This window comes from Ciconia boyciana, chromosome 2 (genome assembly GCF_034638445.1).
Source record: "Ciconia boyciana chromosome 2, ASM3463844v1, whole genome shotgun sequence".
In the NCBI taxonomy this organism is placed as follows: Eukaryota; Metazoa; Chordata; class Aves; order Ciconiiformes; family Ciconiidae; genus Ciconia; species Ciconia boyciana.
The window spans coordinates 35,919,486-35,947,109 of NC_132935.1; the positions used below are offsets into that span (position 1 = coordinate 35,919,486).

Consider the following 27,624-nt stretch of genomic DNA (forward strand, 5'->3'; position numbering starts at 1 on the left):
TGAAAATCAGCCCATAAAAAACAACCCCCCAAAACCAAAAATAAAATAGGTTGGCATTTAGCTGAGTCAGTAAGCTGACCTGACTCTATTTGTCCCAAATATCAGACACAGGTGGTAGCAGAAATATGCATGTAGTGGCAGTGGGAAGGTAGGATTACCCTTTCCACAGAAGCATGGTCTTAAAAAAGCTTAAGCTAATCATTAAACCGAACCCTGACGTTACAAGTTTGTCTGGGGTAACAAGGTCTGGCTGGTTCTACCTGTGCTGCCTTGCCACCACCTTGCACTTTAGGAAACCCTTCCAACCTGTGTGAGCTGGGCTTAAAAAACAGCAGATCAGCTGACAGTTCTCCATTGACAGTGCTTTCTATCTGCTTCCTGCAGGTGTAAATCACTCCACCAGGTGCTAAGCAGAAAGCCCAAGGGCTGGATTCGTTTTTCTTCCTTAAGACTGCTTTGTACTACTGTAGTAAAAAAGAATATGAGCACAGTAAAAAACCTGTTTGCAAGTCATGACAGTATTTAGCTGAACATTAACTTATTGATGCTACCAGAGTGCAGAACTTTAAATTTTCCGTTATATCTACAGATATCTATGGTGTTCATTTAGTCTTTGCTTTATTTTATTTCCACCTGCCTAAATCAAATGAATTTTATATTAAAGACAAGATTTCCATTAGGAATCAAATTAACAGGCTGAAATAGCTACCAACACAAGGTTTTTGTTACTTACTGTAGCAAAGAGTTGTATACAATTCACTGAAAATCTTAAGCCATTGCTTTAAGAGTTTCTATGTCACAAAGCAAATTCCCCACTACCCTCCTTGACAGTAAGCAAAAAATCAGTACTTGAAAAATTAAGGAAGAAGAAAATTGATATTTTCTACAATATAACATGAAACTCTATTGAGGAACAGAAAGGGCATTGTTCTATTAGTGTGGGCAAACACCTAATGAGCAGTGCTGTGTCTTTTACTTTGGCACTGCAAAGGAACCAAATGGGGGCAGTGAAGTCAAAATTAACTGTTTACTGCGTGTAAGTGACATGTCAAGTCCAGATACACAACTGGCTTTTTGATGTGAGCAATCGAATACACAGCAGTTCAGAATTATTAGACTCACTGTTGTTGGGAAAACAGCTATTTTTTTCTCATCAGATAGCAATTATATACTTGATAACTAATTAAGCAATTAAAATCCTTTCTAAGATAAATCCTTGCCTAAGCTAATACTTAGACCATATTTCCTTTCCATGTTCACTAGGCATCTGCTGTTTCTGTCCTTTTTCACTGTATAGCAGGATCTTGTCTCTCTGTTTTGCCTGTTTCTCTTCATACAATGTGCAGTCCAAAGGAACAATGTGGGTGAGGTCCAAATATCTCCATTTACTCTCGAAATACTCGGTGTGTAGCGTGCAAGGCCAAGCAACAGATAAACGCCATTGCTTTGACTGAGTTCTGGTGGCTCTGAAACCGAGGGTACAGTCAAGATCACTAGACGTTTCACAAGCTGTGAAAGGGGTACTCCTCAATTCCCATCACTGCAGACATATTGCATTAGCTTGAATAAGAGGAGAGCTGTTATTTAAAAATCATAAAGTAATACCAGTCTAACAGGGCCTCCAGAAGTCACGTAGCCCAAAGCAGGGACAACTTTAAAGTTATATCAAGTTGCCTGAGGTCTTGTCCAGTCTAATCTTGAGTATCTCCAAAGATGGTGGTGATACCACAGCACCTTTGGGCAACCACTTCCAGTGCTTGACCACTCTTACTGTGAAGAATGTGTCTGTTCCTTCCCAGAGATTCAGTTCAGGGAAAAAGGGGATTTCACCAAGAGCTGATTACTCTAATTACATTAGAACTGAAGAAGAGGGGTAGCATGTGTGCTAGGCAGACGCTGGAGGGGCAGGTGGCATCAGAGGCATGGAGAAGATGGCTTCCAGAGCTGTGGGGTCTTTTAGGTCACATGCTGGGTGGTAGCAGTGGGAACACTAGTGCTGTGCAGGGCTGGAGGATGATGTCTGGATCCATAAGTAAGAGAGTAATGCAGAGCTGGTAGTTTTTGCTTCTATTCTTTTGAAGGTGAAGATCTTCTTCTACGTGAGGCCACTTCATCTTGAGGTCAAGATGGTATTCAAGCACTTCTGTAGCTCACACTGTGATGAGGGCTGTGTAAAGAGTTTGCATAGCCAGTTGCAACCTTTTGTAATCCCTTTTGTAAACCTTTTGTAAAATCCCTTGTAAACTTGGCTTGACTGACAGGAAAAGGCCATTTACAGTATATTCCCTAGCCTGGGAGAGATTACTGGGAATCAGTGATCCTGCAGAGCCACCTAAAGTGTGATGTGGCTTGCCACATCGCACTGGGGAGCCGTATGGCTTGCTTATGGTCAGACTTCAGGCTCTCCAACGCAGCACCAGTTGCAGCCATTCACTCCTGACACTGTGTTGCAGCAGGAGCATTATAGGCCTGAGGCTCTCTGCTTGTTGGCTGCTTGGTTTGTACCACCAGCAGTAATTCAGTCCTATTAACAAACATGCTATCTGTACTACACTGTTGCCTTAAGCCACAAGCAGAAACTGAGACTGCCTTGTGCTACATTTGCTGTGTGTGCACTGCAAATCCATCTGCTACTCATTCAAGGGATCAGTTTTAGTCCTGATGCTTTAACTGAGCTGTGCAGGGCAGTACTGATCTTATACTTTTAAATCTGGTGATGTGTAAAGAAGTAGAACCCCATTTTTGTCAATTTTTTTGGATCCAGTTCCTAACTGAGATGGCCCATTGATTTCAGTGGAGTCATGAAAGTGATTAATCTGCTTTTTGTGTACAGTAAGTCCTGTTCTGTAGACAAATGAGAACTCATTAAAGGGCAGTGTTCACCATCTTACCAGGACACTTCCGGAGGGGATGGGAGTTGATTTGTAAGGAGGTCAAGAAACCAAGTGACACAACAAAGAAACATTCTTTTTTTCCCTTAAATGTTTGCAGAAAAGCGGACAGAGGCATGCCAGGCTGAAAATCTCCATTTTAAAAAACTGTTTTTTCCTCTAGAAAAACTGTAGAAAAATCTGCTTAAAGTCTCGTGTTTTGCAGCACCATCAGCTGCTGCCTGTGGCATCACTTCCAAACCAGTTTTCTTTTCCCCATAAATAATCAAGTCCATTTTGTTTGAAGTATTTTACATCCTGTGCTAAGGCACTCGTCTCATGCACACATTTAAACGTGCACACATGGAATACGCTGGGAGATTTTTTTTCTCCAAGGCCAAGACAGGGAAGTGGTGGATGCCAAGTCTGAATTCGCTTGCTGTAAGTGATGGAGATTCAAAGGTTACTGGATAAGCTCTGAGACTCTGTGTGAACATCTTAGATCAGCTGAGAATGTGTCAAGGTCTATAATGTTACCTAGAAACTTTAAAACCTCTGTGGATTAGGAAAACCATTCCCACGGCTTACTTTGCCCCTTGGGCAAACATTGTCATCTCAAAATGGGATAACTTATGGGACATTACAAGTCTAGAGGCTCTAGGCTATTTCCTTCTGACAGTGCAGTTTGGTCCTCATGGGGTATTAGATTACTATTTTGATTTCATTCCTAGCTTCATCATCAGTCTTTGCAAAATAAGAAAATGAGACAGATCAGTTTTGCTGTACTTACCTGTTGGTGCCCCCATAATTCTAGAAGGTAGAGTTAATTTTGGCAGAAGACATATTCGTTTCCAGCAATTGCACTCCAGTGATGAAACATGGATTTCTGTTAAGCCTGAGCTAAGAGAGAAAAAAGATGTAATTCTGCTAACAGGTTTGATATTTTTTCCCAGTAGTTTGGAGTGTGGGAGAAATAGAAAAGGGAATGGGCAATGCTGATACAATAATGATTGCAAACATAGGCCAGCATTGAACTTCAGTTCAAGGAGGATTACAGAAATGAAGGAAAAAACAAGTAGGCTAAGAAATATAGAACAAAATATACCAACTAAAATTATACCTAAGTTCAAAAAAGCCTGTGTGTATGAGCTTGTTTGTAAAGCTGATACACTACCCATCTCAGGCAAACTGCTGATTTTTTTTTCAATTCCAAATTCTCTGATCACTTACCCTGGGAGAAAATGTTTGCTGGAACTTGCTGTATTTCTACCAGACTTTTAATTATCCTACTGGGATCCTATTTACAGCCAGCATTCTAGGGCGAGTCTTGGACGTGCAGTTCCCATTAACATTAATGATGTGTGCATGCTGTGAAGATAACTATAATCCCTTCGCAGATTAAACACTTGGTGCTGTCAAACCTTTTCCTAATGCTGTAAATCTGAAGGCATTTAAAATGGGTGTAGGGCTTTTTTAATTTTTCTCTATGAGTTATTGCAGTATTTTTGATCACTTTGGATGAACAAAAAGATCTGTCCAAGACTGATGTTGTCTGCCAGAAAGCATAGTTATGAATGGGTGGCCTGGTTAGTGTAGGTGTTCAGGATCTTTGAAAGTCACACCAAAGAGTCTCTACAGTATATCCTTGTTGGAGCTAATGTAGTTAAAGTGTATAAAAACTTAAAAATTTTAATTCTTCAATTGAATTTAAATCCACTGTCAGATTGCTGGTGGCCCATTTTGCATTGATATACATTCAGTGCAGCAGGAGGACAGTTCTGTGAGTTTCACGAGTTGTGGATAAAACCAGAACGTGATCCCATGAGAAAAGTAATTGCTCTCCTTTCTGAAATATAAGCTCCTCCATGCACTAAGTGCAGTATATCTAATTTTGCTCTCCATGGATATGTTATATCTCTAGCTGAACACAAAACTGATGTAAGGAATTTCAACATCAAACTTGTAGACATGCTGTGCTGGTCTACAATCAAATTAATGTGCAGATAATTGCACAAGGAATTGATAAACATGTTTCAGACAGAGAGGCCTAACTGCGGGTATCCTCTGCCCTGGAGACCTCTGCTTTGTATCTAAGCCAATATGGGAATCCAGAGAGAGACAGAAATACAGCTGAAGTACTCACATCTTCAAGCTAGATAGCAAAACAAGGCATTTCAGAGAAAGATATAAACAAATCAAGACACAATGTAGCCCTAAAATTAATTATCTCTTTAATATTATGCAGTTACACATATAATACATACATTTAAACAGAGATATTGAGATAAATTCAGGCCCATGGATAAGTGGGTTTCCTGGGTGGGAAAAGCCCTCGCACTTGTTGGCACTGGCTGATGAGATACCTGTTCCTCTTCATCTGCTACACGCAAAACTGAGCTGGCTCCTGTTTAGTTCAGGGCTGTATCTGCCTTGGCCATCCATCCACCCCAACAGAATGTAAAGCCTAGCCACATTTATCACGTCTTTCTTCTTCCAACCATGCAGTGATAGTAAATTGTTAATTAATTCATAAGGGTAAGCTAAAGGTTTAGCTCATTAAAATGGCCCCTAAATACCTTGTAGTTATTCAGGGAGATTATCTGGCCTACCCAAAGCCTCATGGAAACCTGAGTGGGAATGGAAAGCAAATGTACTGGGAGAGTCTAGGAGTTGGTTACTACCATCTTAGATCCCATTTGAAGTACCCCTGAAGGAAACGAAGTGTCACCCATTCGCATCCAAATTACAATCTGCAGTTGTGTGATAATGAGAACAAAAGTTTAAAAAATGGCACAATAGTAAATTTGTGTTGGGGAGAATTTGGCTCAGGCTGCATAACCTGTTTGTGCTCTTTAGCACTGTTCAATACTTTATGAACCTTCTGTACACTCCGGTTAATCTCCATTTTAGGTGACAAAGATGTGCCCAGGCTGCATGTACACCAGGCCAGGGTTGGTGCTCTTACTACTGAAGTAGTAGTAAAAAGAGACACATCCATCCTGCGTCCAGAGTCTGAACTGGAGGCAAACTCAACACCTCAGTAGAAAAGATTATTTCTCACTGCTTGTCCCCAGTTGTCACTTTCCCTCCTTCACGGCTTGCAGCTGCACCATCCGGGAAGAAAGCTCTTCCAAAACTCCTCAATAATATTTGAAATTGCCTTTTTAAAAAGGGAGAGGAAATACAGGTATTGTATATCAGGAAGAACACCAGGAAGAAACCCAAATTCATTCAGGGCCATTTTATGTAGTGCAGAGCACTCCGAGAATTTCCAGGTACATGAACTAGGCGAAACACGAAAGGGCAGATCTCCGTGTAAAATAGCGTATTTCCATGCGTATTCCATGCGTATTCCATGCATTTGAAATAGCGTATTACTATTCCAGGTAAGTCACATGGATTGATGGCAGCTGAGACTGGGGATTAACCTCTTCTTTAAGCTTTATATTATTTATCTTTAAAACAATATACAGGTTTTGTAAGTGGAACTGCAAAGCACTCAAGAATATTTACATTGCAGCAGGAGGGCCTTTTGATTCTGTGATCACCGCTCCTGCCTGCACTTCTAGTTAGTGTTTTTGTAAATAAGGAAGTATCCGTTACTGGTAGCCCAAAAAACGAAGAGCATAATAGTCCTCCCAGTGGGGTAAGTTCTAAGAAAACATCAACACTCTCCCAGCCCCTTCACATGCACTCTTCTGCAAGTCCAGGAGAGGCCACTTACGTCTGCAAAGAAAACCTTGAAAGGTGGAGATGGGGGTATACCAGGTGATAAGTCATTCAGGGTCTCTGTGGAAAATTTCTCCCAATTCAGCTGGCTGCCTCCACCCACATGCCACAAACCCATCACGTGCTGCAAGTGCAGTGAGTGCAAAGGGCCATTGGGCAGCACTTGGCCACGCTGCAGGCAGAAGCAGCAAAGTGGAGAAGGTGGTAGGAGGGAGAAGAAAGTCATGTTTGGTGGGTGATGCAGTCCTGAGGACACCTGAAGAGAATCTCCTGAGAGAAGCCTTGAAGGTCATGGTGGCAATGGAGGGATCTTCCTAGACTAGATCCTCCACTTGATGTAAGTCTGCAAGGTTAGTCGGTTTCTCGGCTTTATATGATGAGGCTTATTTTCTACCACATGCACGTATTGTGGTTCTGTGGTAGCTTAGTCAAAGGATATTGCTATCAAGACAAATTTGAACACAAGAAGAAAGTGGTAGCAACTGGACTAACTGCATAGTTCTGAGCTTCCCTCCCCTGCAGAGGTACCTACATGTCCCCTGAGGACCTTCAGGTCCTGACCCTGGTGCTTGCAGGTAGAAGAATATACTCAAATCCTGTGGTGTTGAAAGACCAGAGTGGACCATGGTGGGCCTCAAGCAAATCCTCCAACCAAGCCAAGCACCAGGCCTCATCCCCTCATCCTCTCTTCTCTTTGTCATCCAGCCCTGTCCCACTCTGGCTGAAGGTCACTAGTGGATTACAGCAGGTTTGGTAGTTATGCTGCTGGCAGGATCCAGGAGTGGGAGGCTGAAAACACATCTGAACACGTATGAAAACACAGCTATTTGGATATTGTAGGATCTGGTGACTTCTCCATTATTTCCAGTCTGTAAACCAATGTCTGATTTCTTCCTGAAAGCGATTCTCCACTTTGGTGGTTATCAGCTTGTGACCTGTGTGACTCTTCTATGGGCTGCTTCTAAGATTAAGAAAAGTAAAGTTTTGTATGCTAGATATTGTGAGTTTTCTGCAGAGGTCTGTGCATCTAATGGAATATTTTAGGGACACATAACCTGAAAAAGGTTGAAAATGCCTGCTACTTTAAAGTAGAGCTACTTTAACTGTAAGTCATCTGCCTCTGCATGGGAGTTATCTGGTGGAGTGTTAAAAGCCTGCACTGCACAGATGACAGATAGCTGGTGGTAATATTTTTTTCTCTCTTTCTGAAATACTTGTTTTCTTTTACTGAAAATAGTATCAGGACCCATTTCATACATGCAGCTAGGACTGATCCTAAACTTGACATGTCTTGCTTTTCTGGTCACCATAGTGTTGGATAAACTTCCACAGGTGTGTTTAACTACATGAGTAATATTTGTCTTTTTTTTTTTTTTTTGAACAGGGGAAGTATGCATATTGAGTGACTTACTTTGGCAGATTTTCGGGGTCATTTTTGGTAAACATATATGCTTCTTTTTCTTTAGGCAAGATCAAAGAATGCGGTAGTACCTGGCGTACAGAAGGCACTTGATTCTTTGGGAGAGCTCTTCATTTCTGGTGGATTCCTCCACGGGTTCCCATTATGGATACTACTTCCACACAGATAAGCTCTCCCTGGTAACAGAGCCCTCATTGCATTAGAGGAATTTAATGGTTGACTAGAGTAGAGGCATAGTGTGGGACTGGGCTATGGGCAACCATGAAGAAAAGGATCAAGACTCTGACCTTGATTTGAAATTCTGCAGGAAACTGATATGACAGAGCTCCATGCCTTGCCTCTCAGATGAGACTGTTATATATGGAAAAGCTTTTTCTATTTCCTTTAGACAGAATTAGGGCTCACAAAATCTCGCTGCACCTCTACCTGCATGGTGCATGCACATGTGTGTACACACATGAGTAGAACTCAGCGTAGCGTATGGACTGCCTACGATGCAGGGGCTCTAAGATCTCTTAGAGTTGATTAGAATAGTTACAAAGAGGTGCCTTATCAAAAATCACATTTGCCTAAGTCCATCATCTGACTGAAAAGCTTTGTTTGCTGTTCTGCTCTTAAACACCAAGATATGCATGGAATTTGGATGGACAAAATAATTCAGAATATTCTAGATGCTGCAGAGGCTAGCAGTGTGCAGTTCAGAATATTTCTCTGCAGCCTGAGAGCCAAAACCTGCCCTGTACACTGACACAATTGCACTCACTTAAGTGAAGTGACATGGCTGTAACTAATTGGACTAAGCACGCAAACTTTCACTGCACGTAGCCAAAGACAAACTCTGGCTCCAAATGTTTTTCCCTGAATACATTTTCATGGTACCTGGCCTCATTTTAGCCCGAACAATACATTTTTGTATCCGGACACTAAAAATAGTTCATGTACTAATTAAAAAAACCCAAGCTGTGACAGAAAACAATAAAGGCAAGGAAATGGGAAAGCATTTTTACATAGCCAGCAGCTTCCCTGGCACCATTTCTAGCTATGAAGAGGGTTATTAGCAAGCCCAGAATTATATAAACAGTTTCCTCTGCCAGCCAGTGTACACCAGAATCATCATTTGCTTTCAAATTATTAAAGTCAGCAAAATCCACCTTTTCATCAGACCAGTGGAAAGATTGGCAGAGGTTTCTAAAAGTGGGATTATGATCAGAAAAATGACTCTCTTTCTCAACAGTTCAGTGCCCTAATTTCATAAACTCATTGTTATTCCTGCTTTCTTCATTGACAAAAAAAGTGTGTTTATTCCTGCTAGCAGAGCGCTCTCGTCAGCCGCAGGAGGGGGAGCTGCATTCTTCTCTGCAAATGCACCATCATGAAAATCTTCCACTAACTCCAAGATACTGAATCTTTGCTACTGGATGTGATAACTGAGAAAGAAATAAACGGGTTGAGTTTTGGACTATGTTAATACTGGTTATAGTTTAAAACAGCAAGGCAAATCCGATCCGGAGTTAATGAGAAATAAATAGGTTTAGCTACTTTTTGCATGAATTTAAATAACGCATTTGAGGATAAGGTATTCATCTCTTCGGCTTTATATCCTGATGAAAAAGGAGCTGACTGGGCCTAAATCAGAGTTAACGTTTGCTCTAGATCTGGCAGAATAGCATGGATGCTCTGAGGCTGTGCAAGGAGAGGCCGGCGGCTGCAAAGTGCAGCTGAGAGTGAAGGAGCTGGGTCTCAGGGAGCCCTCGGGCACACCAGGAGGTCCCGGTTCAGTAAATCCTCCAAGACTGCATAACTTGGAACAAGTGAACAGTCCGACAGTGGGGTTATTATGTGCCTCAGGTTATGCAAGTGCTTAAGTGTTTTGCTGGATGGGGGCCCTAATCTCTCGGTATTGTTTTCTCCTAACTTTAAAATGGTAATAACGATTCCTCCATCAGGAAGGGAAGTAACTGATTTAGTCGTGATTACAGAAAAGAGGGGGTCTGTAACTACCAAACAAAATAACCCAAAAGCAGGAGAAACAGGGAAGTATGTGGAATAATATCCTGGGATGCTTATAAGAGGCAGTGCTGTTTTGGAAAGTGCTTATGTTAAAATTCCACCCTTTCTCTACTCTGGCTGATCATGTGCATTTAAAAAGTAAAACTACCTGGTAAACCCTGCAGGAAGATAGCTAACAAACAGGAGTCAAGAGGATTGTGTTCCTCACACATCATGAATAGATGCCTTCACATCTGAGCAAAGCCTTTGAAAGCACAAGTGTCCTATTTGGCCTGAAGAACCAGGACAGGTTGTCTGAATAACACGCTGGCTTTCCAGGACTGGGAGTTAGAAAACTCATCACTTTATGCATCTCTGGTTATGCTGCAAATGCTCTTCTTCAAATACAGCCAGGTACTCTGCATGCTCCCTTGTGAGTGATCCCTGGGGAATATTTTTCTCAATAGCACTAAGACAAATGAAAATTGGAATGACATCATGATGACGCTTCTATATTGTAATAGCATTTAGAATTAGATAAAATAAGAACTAACATGAGAAAATGTACTTATGACTGCGATACTATTATTCCACAAGCCACAGGCTGTTTATTCAGACAGAAGATGTAGTTGTAGCCTGATAGAGTACAAGGAATGTTCTACCACGTGCATGAGCTGAGCCAGTCTTATTGTTAATTGCTGGTGGTGGAGGCAGTCCTGCTGCCCTCTGCCTGTCCTGCCCTGGGCTACCTCCCCTTCCTCATGCTGGCTCAGGTGCTTCATTTCAGTTCAGCTCCTTGAACCTGTAAAAAGAGAAACTCGGGGACAAAAAACTGGAAAAGGATGTTTTCCAACCCTGATCCACTTAGGTTGGGCATAAAGATTTGCCTGACTTTTTCTGCATGGAAGCTCGACAGCAGCTCCGTGTTCATCTCAGTACTTGGACATTTCTTCAGTAGCTTACAGGAAGGGTGAAGGCCTTTAAAAATCAGCTAAAAATATCCTGATAGATTGCTCTGCTATATTCCCACTAACCTCTAGAATTCAAGCAATTTCATGCATCATTACCAACCCCAACCAAAATCAATGGTTGTAATTGAGATGCAGCAAGCCAATGTGTCTCCCACGGCAGGGTTGCACCCGACAGGACTGCCAGGGCAAGGTGGGTGGAAGGGGAAGGCTGTTTGCACAGCAAATGACCTCTCTCAAATATAGCCAGGTACTCAGCATGCTCTCTTATGAGCGATTCGATGTAGAACAGCTCAAGCTAGGCACTGAAACAGCATTGTGCTTTCTGTATAACAGCACGGGCCATGAAACTATAGAAGCCTTCTTTTATGGATCAACTACTGTGTTCTTACACAGGCTGATCGTTAGTGAAGACAAATTACTCCTCATTTTTCTTACACAGAAAATGTTGCTATTGCTTTAAGCTGTCAGCTATGCTAGCAAACACCATGATTTGGTGATTCACCTTAGTAGGGATTATTTCTTATCAGGAGAAAGTCTACTTTTTCAGAACAAGGGGAACAAGGGCCTCTTATGACAAACTTAAGTTGTAGCTGACTGTGGTGCTCCTAGGAAGCGTGATCCTGCGTAGCAGGATGGAGACAGCCTGTAGCCTTTGTAGTCACATCAGTCACCATGTTGTCTTAATATAAAATGTAAGCAGGTTGCTTTTGGAAGGGTAATTCAGTAAAATAAATAGAGCTGTGTGCAAACATGGGTCTAAAAGAAAAAGAAATGTCCTGCAGGATCTTTGAAGTCTTCTCATTTTGTTGCCATCGGATTAACCTCCTCGCAGTAAAGAAAAATGAACTCTATTTGTGCAAGTTAGGACTTTCCAGAGAGTTTGCTCATGAGGAGGTGTGGGCATGTGGAATGCTGCAGGCTGACAGATAATGTATTTTAAAAAGACTTTGAAGTTGAGCTGAATAGTCCTTATATCAGGTCCTCAAAGTCACTGCAGCTGAAAGTTAAATTTGAAAAATAAAAGAGAGGTATTTTACTACCAAACATATATTTTTTTCGCAGACCGAAGCTTTTCCCAGTTGCAGGTGTTTTCAGTCTTCTGCCTGATCTTATGGGTAGACATGAACCATAGGTATGGACAGAGAGTAAGAGTTTGGCTCTGCTTTACATTCTTTATATAGAAAGAGCATAAATAACCATGGTAAATAATAGAGTTGGTAAGCATGGTAAATAATAGAGACTAGTTATCTTTTTAATTTACTGTTGGAGCTTGTTTGGCTCAGTTTTGTCTTTGTGGTATTATAAACTAAGGAGAACTCCATGTAAGGCAATGGGGACACTTCGGTTGGAAATAAGAAAACAAAGGAACAAGACTCATTGGAACCATTTACATGTTGGAGAAATTAGTTGAAAAACGTGTTTCACAGTCTTGGTTTCTTTTCCCCTCTTACCATATAATACTGAAGTTATGTTTTAATTTGAGTACCCAAAGCTAAAATAGGGCAGAAATATCAGAAAAGTACAAAAATGGCTGGCAACTTGAGCTAGACTATGGTTTTCAAAATCTCAGAGCTAGTAGCAACACCTGCTTTTGAGAGGACTACAATACAGTCCTGAGATTTCTCCTCATCTCTGGGATTAAGAAGTATCTCAGCACCGAGGGCACGTGTGGAAGAGAGGACTGATGACCTCTGTTCTATGCAATGCTCCTCCGTGGCTTACAACGAAGACAGAGCAAAAGCTCTGCCCATTCCCTAAGCTTACCTACACATCCCTTTTATATCGGCCTTGCCCCAAACTGCTTTTCCTCGTAAAGTTATCTGCATGACAAAAAGATAACCAATAGCAGGGGATGAGCAACACCTACTTTCTGTGGACCATCTCATGTCAAACTAGAAAGAAATCTCTGCCTGTTTTGCTGGAATTGCCTGTAAGGGTTTCAATGCTGCTTCATTGCCCGAGAGCACATCGCTGTGTTTCTTTGTCCTTCTTACTCACAAGTTACCTAGTGCTACTCCTAATAGCGAGGAACTAAACTAAAAGGGAAAAACCAAAATATTTGCTGGAACAAACTGAGTGAGCTTGTTCTGTCCTTTATTTAAGATTCTTTTTTCTGGTTGCTCTGAAGAATCTGCTTTTCTGCGTCTAGTAGAAATTTTAACATTTTTCATTTATATTCTGTTTTCTTTTACTAGACCATTGCAGACATAGTTTCTTGTTTTTCTGTAAACATATCCACTAAGAGAAAGCCACGCTTTAATCTGCTCCAAACTCATCCAAGTTTTACTGAATTATCCCTTTAGCATAAGTCATCCGCATATGATTTATCTACTTATAAAGGTAGTTTCTACATCAATTTGCTAATATTTTGCCTTTCAGGTGAATCACAGGAATCCAGTAAAGGAAAGGAAAACATAAAGAGGAATTCCTGCTCTCACACTGCCTTTTACCAAGGCAGGCTGCAAGTCTTGGTCTCCTCCCACCCACTGCAGGAATTCCCCCGACGTCTGCTATTCACGGGTTCAAGTTGTAGGCTGGCAACATGCCAATGAGTTCATTAGTGGCACACGGGATAACAGCGCAGACCCAATCCTCTGGGATTTAAACAACATTTTAACAGCAACATTGTGATGGCTAGAAGAAATTAAACTCTGGCTGGCCCGAGCTGTCTCAGGGCGTCCAAGTACCCACATGTAGCAGATAATATAATAGGCTGTTACCTCCCATCTGTAGGCAGCTTTGGAAGACCAGATGTCTCTTGCCTTAGTAGGTAACTATCTGCAAATTGATGTGTGCAAAGCTAACATATTTGTGCAGTCACCTCACTCCTTACTTTGGGATTTGATTTTTGGCTAAAGTGATCAGGACTCATTAATCCTGAAAACCTCTTAGGACTGGAGGTAACTGAAAACCAGAATCCAAATCTTCATGTTTTAGGAAGTTACTGGGGGATCCATCCTGCTTCCCCCATGCACCTGCAAGTACAGCTTCTTTTGTTTGTTCTGGAAAGAGAGCTTTTTTAAAAAAAAAAAAGAAAGAAAATGAAAAACATAACACAAGCAGATGCTCCTGGCTGTGTGGAATGTTCCCCGAAATGAGAAAGCGCCTGTACCAATAAACCACGTCCAGCGGCCCCAGGCCATTCCCACTCGCTGGGCTGTGTGGAGGTGGGTGGGGACGCTCTGGGACAGCTCTGAAGGTCACTGCTATGTGAGTCACTGCTGTATAGGGCATGGCTGTGCAGTTCGCAGCTGTGTGGGTCACTGTTGTGCAGGGCACCACTGGGCAGGACACTGCCGTGCAGATCAGTCCTGTGAGGGCCACCACTGTGCAGGACATGGCTGTGTGACACTGCTGTGCAGGACATTGTCCTGTGGCTCACCACTGCGTGATACACCACTGTGCAGGACATCGCTGTGTGGGAGGGACATCACCGTGTGGGACGTTGCTGTGGGGGTCACTGGAGTGTGGGACACTGCTGTGTGGGACATGCTGTGAGGGTCATAACCATGTGGGATGTTGCTGTGAGGGACATCGCAGTGGGAGACACTGCTGTGGGGGACATCGTGGGACACTGCTGTGGGGGACATTCCTGTGAGGGTCATCACCATGTGGGATGTTGCTGGGAGGGACATCACTGTGGGAGACACCGCTGTGGGGGACATCGTGGGTCACCACTGTGTGGGACACCGCTGAGTGGGACATTGCTGTGAGGGTCATCACCATGTAGGATGCTGCTGTGAGGGACGTCACTGTGGGAGACACCGCTGTGGGGGACATCGTGGGTCACCACTGTGTGGGACGCTACTGTGTGGGATGTTGCTGTGAGGGTCATCACCATGTGGGATGTTGCTGTGAGGGCCATCACTGTGAGAGACACTGCTGTGGGGGACATCGTGGGTCACCACTGTGTGGGTCCCTGCAGTGTGAGACACTACTGTGTGGGCTACGGCCGTGTGGGACATGGTTGTGTGGGTCACTGCTGTGCGGGACATCATGGGACATGGCAGGACACACAGGATGTGTACGTGGCAGGACATCCCTGTACAGGACATCACCGTGTGGGACATCACTGAGTGGGTGATCCCGTGGGGAAGGAACATCCCCATGAACACAGCGCCTTGCAGGATACCCCCGGGGGCACGCACGCCCTCCTCACCTCCCGGTCCCCCACTTTACCGCTGCCCGGGGCCCCTCGGGGCGGGGAGCGGGGGCTGCCGGCGCGGTCCTGCCCGGCCCTCCCTGCCCCGGCCGGAGGCCGGAGGCCGGGGCAGGGAGGGCCGGGCAGGGCCGGGCAGGACCGCGCCGGCCGCCGCCCCCCCGCCCCCGCTCCCTGCCCGCCGAGCCCGCCCCGCTCCGCCGGGTGCCGGCGGCGGCCGGAGCGCGTAGCGGTGGTGGGATCCTCACGTCGGGGCGGCACGGTGATGGGCGGCGCGGCGCTGTCGGGGGCGCTGTGGCTGGGGCTGCTGTGGGCCGGGAGCGGGGCCGGGGGGAGCTGCTCGGGAAAGTGCTGCGAGGGCCGGGACGCCGCCTGTGTCGGCGAGGGATGGAGGGAGGGAGGAGGCTACGGGACCTGCTACTGCGACGGAGAATGCCGGCGAGCCGGGGACTGCTGCCACGACCACGGCCAGGCGTGCCCGGGTAGGTGCGTCCGCCCCCCGCCCCGGCCCGTCCCCCCCGGCCCTGGGGGCTCGGGCTGGTCCGCTGCCCGGAGCGAGCCCTCCGAGAGGGGCGTGGGTGGGGGCTGAGCGGGGACCCCCCGGGCACCCCTGTCCCTCTCTCCAGCTGGGGTCGGCTGGTTGCCTGCCGGTGCCTTGTGGGCTGGAAGTTGGAGATGGGGTGTGCGGTGAGGGTCTCAGCAAGGCCAAATGTATGACGAGCCTCGGGGCAGGGGCATGAGCCGGGACCAGGCTGGGGCTGTGTGAGGCTAGCAGCAGGCTAGCCTCAGGAGTGGGAAGAGAGACTTTTCCGACACTAGACATTTGCTAGGTTTCAGGATCAGCTGTAGTACAGTGCCTGGGGTTTGCCTGTCTGAAGTTATGTTCCCTCTGAAATGTGGTGTTACTTACTTTTCACTCATGCTCATCCCAAATACACATCGATTACAGTGGGGATGTAGGATTACAGAGACAACAGGGAGATTAATTTAGCACCATCTGTGTCTCTGAGCTGATTCCTCATGTCTTGCCAAACAAATATAAATGAAATAATTGGGGAAATCCCCAGGGTGAGGTTTTGTCCTCATTTCTAGGGGCAGGAGTCAGCAAGGATCCACCATGAGGACAAGGACTTCAAAATGAGTGTAGGGGAATGAGTGAGAGGGTCCTCTGCCAGGCTGCGGGGGAAGACCTGGCTCCCAGGGGAGCAGTGGCAAGGAGGGGAAAGTGGCCCAGTTCTACCAAACTGGACCCAGCAGCCTTATAGGCATTTACATCCAGTCTTTCCATGGTATTGCTACCCTTTGCGGTCTTCACAATTTGTCCTCCCTCCCTCTGTCTGCGATGCGGGACACTGCCCTCGCTTTACAGGTGCAGCACTAGTACTCAGGCAGCCTAACATCTCTTCCCATCTGGCTGGACGCACACCAGCCTACAGCCAAAAAGTCATGAGTCTCCACTGTACAGTCCTGCTAATTAGGGTGTATTTAGCAGGCTCAGCACCATGCTGACATAGCCACATAGCCATAGCTTTGGGACCCAAGTTGGCTTGCGCCTGCCTGGTTTGGGAAAGGGGATTACGACTGTCGGACAGTGTAGACCCGTCCTAGGTGATATAAAGCTGCACAGAAAGACTTGGCAGAGCAGAACTCTGACCCCAGGCCTCCAGAGGTCAGGTCTCTGACTGCTAAATAATCTCTCCAGAATAACAGAAGGGAAAAAAAATGTGCACCATGAGGTCTAACAGAAGGTAGCATCTTTAAAATTAGCATTTTTTAATATATTGATCCCTCATTCAGGAAAATCAGTAGGTGGAGAACTGACAAGATGCTTGCTTGTCATATAGTCACAGCATATTGCGTCTTTTCAGTAAATCAAATGATTTTTGATATTCAAGTACAACAGGACAGAGCTAATAAAGGTGTGTAGTGTTAGCATTAAAACCGAGCTGTAATCCGATAAAAATGTCTATGCTCTTCAAAAAGAAGCTTAAACTTGTGCTTGAAAAGTTCTAGTTTAGAGACTTTTCTTACCATGACTTCTGGCATGACTTCTGGCACCTGATGATGCTTTATTGTTTTTGAGACGGTATTTTTTGTCTCAAGCTCAGTGGTGGTTGCCTCGAAGGGCATGATGTGTTTGTGCTGTCTCTGTCCTGTACCCTGCATGGACAGTGGGTGCTCTAGATCCAGGCAGGAAGATGGAGTCTCACTGAAGTCTCTGTCTCTCTCTCTCCCTCCTGCACCAGAGCTGGAATTGGACAGTTTCTGGTGTCCCAGTTCAAGGAGCTAAATCCTATTTCTGTTTTCTGTATTGCCCATTTCTGTCTGGTTTGACTCCCGGCACTGCCTCGCTGCCCAGTTGTGTGAGCACCAATGCTAGTGCAAGCCAAGGGAGCAGGACGTTTTGCATGGGTGTAGCATGGGAGGACAGGACTTTGGCAACCTGGCGAGGTGGTCCTGGTCCTGTAACTCATACATCCCAGAACTACAAAACTGATCACAAGAAGTCATTCTTTTGAAGGCAAATGATCATATATACTTTCTATTGCAAGCAGCCAGTAAGTTATGTTTTGTATAAACAGAAATTCCAAATAGTTCCACTGGGAGTTTGTATCAACTTAAGACAAGTATGGCTGGAAATTTTAAAGTCGTTTTTATTCCTGTTGGGATGTTGAGGTCTCACCATTGAGTGTTTCTGAATTCTGTCCATGTGTTTAATGACAACGAGGGTGTTTATTGGCATAATTCACTCTGAAATACTGTTTTGAATGTAGAGTTTCAAAATTTAAAACAGAAATGTGAAGAAAGGTGACCAATGGTTCTTGTGCTACAGCTTCTTTGTCAGCCTGTTTGCCACTTGTGATTTCAGCACTGGCTGAAATGACACTTCATCCTTTTGCAAATATTTAACGGGACGAAGTATTTGGGGAAAGTGCCTCAAGCATATGTAATCAAGAAATGTGTTAGGAATAATACAAAAACAATGCTCAAAAATAATAGAAAACACTGAAAGGAGGGGCGTCCTAAAGCTGCCAACACCATGGTTAAATTCTGTCATGCCTAAAAATCATAGTAGGTCTGGTACTTTATAAATAGATGGCTCAGCAGAAGTCCATGGGCTGCTGAACCTAAGTCTAATGGTTTTTAAATACATTTCCTTATAGTTCTAACAATGAAGAAAGAATATTTTTGTACATAGAGAGCATTTTAAATAGGAACTACTGTACAATGAGAAAGCCTGAAAAAGGAATGACCTTGTCTTTTGAATGGAAGTGGTTACTCTGAGAAAATCCGCGATCCTTATACATTACAACATATGTTGTGCAGTGATTCAGTGAAGATACTGTAATCCTCTTTTTTCCAGAGATGGGAAAAAATTAAATAGAGTGCGACTCAGAAAAAAAAAATCTATGATTCACAGTGCTGTAAATGGAAAAAAAAAAAAAGTCCTGACCACTCAAGCTGTGTTTCATAGGACAGCAATGTAATTTTTCTGTGTTTTTTTGAACTTCAAGTGTCTCATTAGCTTCCACATTTTGGTAGGTGCCTGAGCACAAATCCTGTCCTTCAGGTTCCTTTGACTTGCATCCTTCTCATTGTTTCAATGAACCATCATCCGCCATCATTGTGTTAACTAAGCTGGACCAATAGTAACATAGACAGAGACCATAACAATGTAGCTACGGTCCCTGATACTTCTTTTTGTATTTCAAGAGATGGTGCCATTCCTTTTACGTCAGTTCTGGGACCCATTCTCTGTCACGCTGGGGAATTTGACATCTTTCCAATGAGGCACAAAACTGATGTACTGCCCCTTAATAGTTGCTGGGTACTGACTGCAAGAGCAACGTTATTATCCCACTGGCTAAATTCCATTCTAGCAACCCAATATTCTTATTATTCCACATGACTAAGGCAATTCATACTTCTTGTTCTAAATCTCGATGACCATAAGATTGCCATGTATTTTTGCAGATGACCAGTATTTAACTGTCAGCTGGGTAAATTCCAGTAAGACGTGAAGTCATTGCTTTATTTGTTATGCAGCTACTCAGAACCTTTGGGAGCTTTCTGCATGGAAAAATATGATGTTAGACCTGATACTATCTGCATATCAAGATTAAAATTACGTGGAAATTCTTACTTCTGCAGGTCGTTCATACAGCCAACTTGGAAGAGAGACAACAGATAAGGAAACCGGGCTAGATGACACTTACTGTCCTTTGGGTACTCTAGGTAGGAGTGTGATCAGGCACTGAAGTCTATGCTTGTACTATTAAATAAAGTGGGGCCAAGGACTGTTTTCTGGCCCTGCGGCCAGGTGGCGAAGTCTGTGAGGTCCATACTACATTTAGCACTTGTCCTGGCTATCCCATGGTGGGATCTAAGACATTTTTACTGTCACTGGTTTTCTTTTTCTCTAGTTCAAAGTGCTTGAAACAAATGTCTGAGGGTTGTGCTTGCCACATGTTAAGAGTGGTGCCTTCACAGCCACAGAGACTGTGTCATGTGCCTTGGGGTACCTAGATGTGTCCGAGGGCAGTGCCTGGTGGTGCAGCGTCAGGTATCTGCATGTGGCGAAGGGAGCCATATGCTTTTTCCATGTTATTTTCCAGTGCTGTTCTACAAATCATACCCAGGAGCTGTCTGGGAAGGTGTTTATCAGTAAGTGGAAGAAAATGCCAGAGAATGCTAATGGCTAAGCAGGATGGACAGCTGGTGGCCCAATGCCCAGGGCTGCTCTGTGGTTCTGTTTCAGTGGAGTTCCTTTGGGCGTGGGATGCAGCGCCCTCAGCCAGTTTTATGCCTCGCGCTGTCAGGCCACTCAAAAGTGGGCAAGTTTGGTCAGAACAGGTGCGCAGTGAGAGGAAAGGAGGGGAATTCTAATAGTGCGGTAAGGACATCTGCTGGGTAGCCTCTGCCAGGGGTTTTATCTGCTTTATGATGTCTGTAGTGCTCCAAGAAATTAGAGATACAGTGACAGAGCAAATCCAGCACTTTACGTGTCTTATGAAAAGAATCACAAACACCAAAGGGGTTATCACATTTTACTCTTTCTTCCCAATGTCTTGTACTGGCAGAATCCCAGAGGGCATAAATTATTTTCCTGAAAGACTAGTTTGGTCCCATCACTTTCCTGCAACACTGATACAAGTACGTAACTAGTGCTTAAGCTGTAAAGCTTCTTGGGGATTTAAACTGTATTCAGGAAATACAGAAAAAAAAAAAGATCGAAAACATGTGATATGTTCCCTTACAAGCTAATGGGAAACAGCATACATGGGAAAGGAAAAAGCTTCATTTAACTAGATAATGAGAGGCATGACCCAAAACAATTCAGAACCAATTTAAGATAGCCCAACCATTGATTATAACATATATTTTGTACCATTCTCTAAGTATCATGTTGAAGACCTGCCTTTATATAAAGGAGTAGAAAAGCAAAGTAAAATATGATTCACACTACATGGAAAATAATTTTAAGCCTATTTGCAATGTGCAATGAAAACTAGTCTTTGAAGAATTGGGGAATTTCCGTATCAGTAGGAAACTCTAATAACATAGGCACCTTTAGGTTTTTATAAGACACTATGTGCTAGTATTTCAATTACATGACATTAATTACAACTTTATTGAAAAAGCAATCCCATCAGAGGACAAAAAGCAGCTAATGATATTAGGGAAAGCAGCTGTGCTGCTGTGCTGCAGTGTTGACTGCTTGTCTCATTTCATGGTTAAGGAAAGTGGCAGACACAGCCGTTCCCTGCTTGCTCAGCAGCATACCGTGCACGCATGGGAAACCTGGTACTGCTGCTGGTGCCCAGGCAGAGGACATTCCCTCTGTGTTGTGGTTTAGCCCCAGCCGGCAATTAAGTACCACGCAGCCACTCGCTCACCTTCCCCCCCAGTGGGATGGGGGAGAGAATCAGAAGAGTAAAAGTAAGAAAACTCGTGGGTTGAGATAAGAACAGTTTAATAATTGGAACAAAATAATCGTAATAAATTGTAATGGGAAGGAAAACAAGAGAGCGAGAGGAACAAAACCCAGGGAAAAAAGACAGTGATACAACCGCTCACCACCCGCCGACCGATGCCCAGCCAGTCCCCAAGCAGCGATCACTGCCCCCTGGCCAACTCCCCCCAGTTTATATACTGAGCATGACATCATATGGCATGGAATAGCCCTTGGGCCAGTTGGGGTCAGCTGTCCTGGCTGTGCCCCCTCCCAGCTTCTTGTGCGCCTGGCAGAGCATGGGGAGCTGAAAAGTCCTTGACTGGTGTAAACATTACCTAGCAACAACTAAAACATCAGCGTGTTACCAACATTATTCTCATACTAAAATCCAAAACACAGCACTATACCAGCTACTAGGAAGAAAATTAACTCTATCCCAGCCGAAACCAGGACACTCTGGACACACACACTGGCGAGAGGGGAAGCGGCCCAGAGGAATGCGGCTGCCCAACCTGGACTACCTACCAGGTGGCCTCCAGGAAAAGAGGCTACTGGGAATGGACCACTGGTCAGATTAAATGTTCTTGTAGGCCACAGGTTGAGGACTACTCATGTAGGGAAATGACTGCTTATCCTCAGAGGATTCTTCCTCTTGATGGATGCCTGTGTGCGAGACATTTTTCTTACCTCTTCTTTCACTGCTCTGCCTGCCGAGGCTGTGTAGACCTGAAGTTCCTCGTTGGAGGGGTTGTGTTTGTTCCACCAGTAAGCACCCAGAGATCATCCTCATCCAGCCCCTCAGTGGTCAGTACTCAGTACAGTTTTGAAGAGCTTCATTTTGATTGCTAAAAGTGAAATTGTTAGGCCACACAGTTTTCAAAACCTGGGGCTTGGTGTTCCTGGAGATGAGGCTAAGGAAAGTTCAGTTTCATGGAAACACGTGAAATGACTGTGGTTTTTTTTACTGTTGTGTACTATGTTAATTGACAAATAAAGTGAAGACTTGTGTGTTATGTAGCTTCTTGCTCATGAATAATGTGCCCATCTCCTGTTTCTATATTCTGGGAATCAGGCTGCAAAACCTTTTTTTCCAGAGCAGATTATTTGTATCCACCTGGATATCTGGCATATTGTCCATGTTTACATTAGCAAGGTTGACAGAGCTACTTTTTTGCCAGACTGTTAACGAGAAATGCAAGAGAAGGGAGAATTATAGAGCGGAAAAATGCGTATCATGCTTAACATAAATTAGAGCTACAAGGAGAACGCCATCATTATTAGATGCACTGCAGAGAATAAAATAAGGAAGGAAATGGCTAGTGGATAACAGATATGACAGATCTGAGCATTTCTGAGTTTCAAGACAATACCAAAACTAAGAGATGCTTAGTCTATCATTTACATCTCTCCTGGAAAGGTTACAAAAAGTGACAAACATGAAATAAGGGCTCATTCTCTACATAATATGAAAATTTAGTTTTTTCTAAAGAACCTGCGTGTTAATAAAAAAGGTGTCAAAGGCCATAAACTGGGCTAAAGGTTTCAACAGTTGCCAGAAAAATACCACAGAATACAAACCAAAGCATTTTTCTTTCTTTCTTCATCTGAGACCTTCAGTGAGCTCACCTAATATATGTGGATTTAACAGATGAGGAGACAAGTTCTTTGTACCTCTGAGTAATAGGCTGGGTTAGGAGAGACCAAAGGTACAAGTGTATGGTACCTGTACTATTGATGCTCTGCCTGCGGGAAATGCAGTTTCTCATGATTCAAAGTTTGCTTTCAAAATAATGGCACTTTCCCCCTAATGTTTTGGTCAAGTTCAGAGGAAGTTTGTGATCCATGAGAACTAAAATTCAAATATCCAATGGACTATTCTAAAGTTGGAAATGAGCAAAAGAAGGCCTTAAAAATCACATTTGTACACATTTTATTTAGTACGTTTAAATATCTGCATTGTTGTAAAGCTCTATCTATATGGGTACCTATACAGACACAGAAACAACTCTACACACGCCCCTGCATTGTTCTCAGACTAAACAAAACCAAAATTATCACAAAAAATTGTCTTTGCAGCAAGGACGGTGGAGCAGGACACCCTGTGTTAAAACAGGGCAACAAAGCTCTGGCAGTGGAACTTATTTCAGTGTTGAGGAAAAGGGGTTAGAAATCAGTCTGAGGGGAATCAAGAGGGCTGCAAGGCTTCCTGGATTCTGCTACTTTATATTCCAGCCTTTAAACAAAGGTGTAGGAACTGCCAAGGTAGGTCAGACCACTGACTGGTCTAGATAATCCATGAGTGGTCTCCTTTGGGGCTAATGCTGTATGCTTCAGAAGAGGGTACAGAAGAACCCCACAGCTGTAGTGAAAGGTTTCTGTGAGGAGCTGTTTCTTTCTGGACAAGGGATGGAATAGGGAGCCAAGCACTGCAGGCAGGTTTGAATGTTAAATTTGAAGATGCAAACTCCTAGAAGAGCATTTAAAACCTATAAATAAAAGTATGTAAGAAAGAAAAAAAACAGACACAGTCTTATTACTCAAGCTTTTGAGAGCAATTAGGATAAAACAGAAGTCTTGACTACTAGTAACGTTTTAATACTGCTTTGCAGCTCTTCCATGCGTTGTGGGGGAGTGGAGTCATTGGAGTGGCTGTGCAGAACAATGTCAACCCGATCTGCGGATACGCAGGCGCTATGTGCAACAGGAACCTAAAAATGGTGGGGAACCTTGTCCTGCTCTAGAGGAGAAGGCTGGCTGCCTGGAATACCTGACTTACCAGGGAGAGGACTGCGGCCATGAACATGGTATTCTCTCTTTGATTTATCTGTACATTGTGCCCATACATTTTGTGCCCATTGTGCTTCATAAATTTTACTGATGGCAACAAAAAAAAATGTATCTATCTGCAGCTACCTGGTTAAAAATACAATTTAAACCCTTACTTTCTACTGTCATATTGGTCTTCATTATATTCTTATATCTTTTTCCTACTTAGGCTTTTCTTAATTTCTATTGAGTAAACAACTAAGCTGCATGCATTCCTTCAGTTTCTTGATTTAAGCCCCTCAGTAAGTATCAAATTATCTCTGTGCAAAGTTAGAACACAAATTCAGACGAAACAGGAAACAGAACTCCTTGTAGGATTCCAGCACATCCCAATTCCTCACAAACTAGCTGGCATGCAATTCTAGATATATTTCTTCTGAATAAGGAGAGAGCTTAGCTGTAGGGAATGGGGTTGAGGCCTGATGTTGCCAACATTTTATCACTTTTTCAATAGTCAGTCAGTATCACCATCCACAAGCTCCTGATTCATTCACCCACTGTTAAAGTAATTGAAATATGACTCAACTGTGTCTTGCTGCCTTACCGTAACTGTTTTCTTCCTCAGTCCCTGCTTTCATAACTACCTCTGAATACGGTAAAGAAAGAAAGCGACGAGCAGCATCTGCTCTCTGGCCTTCAGACAAAGAAGAAGCTGGGTAATCTATTTAGCATACGCACGTGGGTCTTCTTGTTCAATAGAAAATAGCTGGCTACAGAGAAAAATGTAATTAAATTTGCAATAATTAAACAATAAGCTATACCTTGTACTGCTTTTCCTCTCCTGCAGTTCATTTACATGTTCTAGATGTTGTTTTTTATTACTTGCTAATTGTCCTGAATTAGACATCGAGGTCATGGCAAATCTGAGGATAGCTGCTTTTGAAAGCAAACAGTAAATAATGCTAAACCAAAGCTGAATGTATCCATAAGTGTAAGTCTGAGAAATTAGACGTAGGTCTCTGAACAAACAAAATGGGGTGAATGTGATCGGTCTCAGGAGACCTTTTTTTAAAATAAATTGGCTCAAGCAGTAAAAAGTTGTGTTTGGTTACCAGTAGAGATGGTTATAAAGTTTAAATTGGGCTGTTACTGGGTCTGTAATGCTCATAATACTTTGCCCTATGCTGCTTTCCCCAGAACAATAACCTATTCGGTATTCTTAAAACCTCTTTTCCATTTTCTCTTTTAGCAGCATAGAAGAAAAAATACGGGTTACTGAGACCTGTTTTTCAATATTATTTAAGAATACAGAACACAACCAGAAAGTGAGATTATACATAAAGCACTGGACTGGGGCATGGAATGAGAACTAGTTGCGTAATGTTTTTAAGAATCCATTAATTAGGTTAGGGTCGGAAACAGAGTTGTTAGCAATGATGATGTCTAACTTGCACTTCACAAATACCAGCCGTATGATATGTAAGTACATTTAAAGTGTATACCTAGCTTGTGCTTTGTCTATCATAATTAATTTAGTACTTTTCCTTCTGAGCAGATATTGTGTGGAATTTAAAACAGAATCACTTTCACACCACTGTGCTTTGGAGAATCGGCCGTACGCTCGATGGATGCAGTACCTACGAGAAGGACATACTGTGTGTGTAGCTTGCCAGCCTCCAGCTATGAATACTGACACGCGTCGTTGTTCTGGCGATGGCCATAATGCAGATGGGTAAAGGAAGCCATTTTTCTGCTGTCTCTTCTGTAGCAAAACCAAGTACAGAAGTTAAGACTTCTCAAGGTCTCATTAAAAGCTGCATTTATTATACCTAAAAAATGAAACAACTCATATCACTGGTAGTGCTCAGAAAATTTACCCTTTCAGTTCTCACAGAAATTGCTTTTAAAACCTAGACAAAATTGGGAAATAATTTCAATATAAAAGTTCAGTGTTTTGAATGCTTTATTTACTATTGTGAAGGGATGATGCAACTTCTGTAGTGCAAGAGGTCTTTTTACAGCTACGGGCACTTTTACTTAAAAACGGTATTCCATGCTGTAATTGAAATCTGATTTCAGGTTTAATGGTGGTGGATCAGTACTCCTCTCAAACGTATACACCTGGTTTCTCAAACAGTAATTTTGAAAGTAGACATTTAATATTCAGAACAGATTTTTACTTGATCTCTACATTTATTAATATGCATACTACTTAATACCTGTACGACCAGCTACTCAATCCACCATCCTGTATACTATACTTAGGAATATAGTGCCTGCTCCAGAAAGCATTTTAAGAGCTAGATGAGCTAATTAAAGTCTTACATTATTAAGCAAATCTAATCTTCTGACATGTTACACAACACAACCCAGTAACAAGAAATATACAGTTTTCAGTCTTTTAATTCCTTATTTATTGTCACATTTCAGAGGTAAAATCTTACACTGGGAAGCAGTTGGCAACTCTCAGTGCCAAGGAACCTGGAAGAAGATTCGGCAACTGGAGCACTGTTCATGTCCCCTTGTGCATAGCTTTATTTTTACATAGAAGTTTAAAAGACCTTTAAAACAGCAACAACAAAAAGATTAAGAAAATTAACACCAATACCAAGAAACCTACATCTTTCTGGTACATTTTCTGGAGCCTAAACAAAGTTTAAAGGAGCCAGAACTCTGGAAGAAGCATTTCGGGAAACTCTCTCTGCTAAGACTGATATTTGTATTAGAACACTAGAAGCATGTTTCCCTGTTTCTCTTTTATAATTAAAGAGCGAAAGTTTCTAACCGTAGTAGCTGCTTTTCCTAAAGTTCTCGTTCTTTACTGGCCACAGTCCTGTCTACAGGCACTGCTCCTACTCAGTAGTGAGCCAGCCAAACATTCTCAAGTCTGAGAATAGTTACTGTTGTCATTAAATAGCAAGGGTGAATAAAAATGAAAGTTTGAGAGCTAAAACCGGATTTCAGTTTAGATCCTTTGTTACTTCCCAATATCATCTAGACAGTTGTTTATAATACAAGTGGATAATTCCTCTGCATTGCAATTTTCATGTTCAGCCTCCTTCATAAAGATGTATGACTAGTCAGCATTGTTAAGGAAGTAGTCTTGCTCAGCACTTCATGTCACTAATACACAGTGTGAACTTTATGGCAGACGAACCTAAACAAGACTTCGTGACTAAAGCCTTGGCTAACATTAAAAAAAATTACTTATTACTAGTTAAAACTGCTTATGTACAATGATTAACATAGAAACCTGCAATATTAGAGCATTCACAAGACTCCTATGCAGGTAGCTCAAATCCTTGTTTTGCTACCTATTACTTGCCTTGAATTATTGTTACAGCATTAAAGAGGCTGCATACTGCGCTTTCTCACTTGTCTCATACCTGCTATGACTTTTTGAATTGTTGGCTTACAGCTGCTCTAGCATTCCTTGCTGAAGGACAAAGCCTGTATTTTATCAAGATTTTGAAATTCACATTGTTTGCTAAAAATAAATTATGCCTTAAGGTTGCGAAAATTTACTGTAAAGACATGCAGCATCTCTATGGAACCTAAAGACTACTGCTTGCCGCTGTTTCTAGCAGCTGCAAGAAGAAACCGTGGCGTCTGGTGGCAAGAATGAGGAAGGTGATCTGGCAGTGGTCCAGCAATAAAAGTGTGAAACAAACCTTTGTAACTGTACTTTACCATTTTATCTTAATGGAAGCAGGCCTCCAAAACAGAAAGCAGAGAGATTATCTTAATACTTCCGGAACATTTCA

General features: G+C 43.0%; 1 protein-coding gene across 1 annotated transcript; it reads left to right on the forward strand.

The window, feature by feature from the left end:
• The first annotated feature begins 15,335 nt into the window (after window positions 1-15,335).
• SBSPON (somatomedin B and thrombospondin type 1 domain containing) lies at window positions 15,336-26,486 on the forward strand. The gene is made up of 5 exons (XM_072852350.1): window positions 15,336-15,620; window positions 23,704-23,898; window positions 24,486-24,576; window positions 25,416-25,592; window positions 26,291-26,486. Exons 1-5 carry the CDS (start codon window positions 15,404-15,406, stop codon window positions 26,406-26,408), a joined length of 798 nt encoding a protein of 265 aa, XP_072708451.1. The 5' UTR covers window positions 15,336-15,403; the 3' UTR covers window positions 26,409-26,486.
• The last annotated feature ends 1,138 nt before the right edge of the window (window positions 26,487-27,624 follow it).

Excerpts from the sequence above, each read along its gene's own strand:
- SBSPON (XM_072852350.1), top strand. The coding sequence starts at position 15,404 with ATGGGCGGCGCGGCGCTGTCGGGGGCGCTGTGGCTGGGGCTGCTGTGG. Across the intron at positions 23,899-24,485 it reads GGACTGCGGCCATGAACATG|TCCCTGCTTTCATAACTACC; the intron begins GTATTCTCTCTT and ends TTTCTTCCTCAG. Across the intron at positions 25,593-26,290 it reads GATGGCCATAATGCAGATGG|AGGTAAAATCTTACACTGGG; the intron begins GTAAAGGAAGCC and ends GTCACATTTCAG.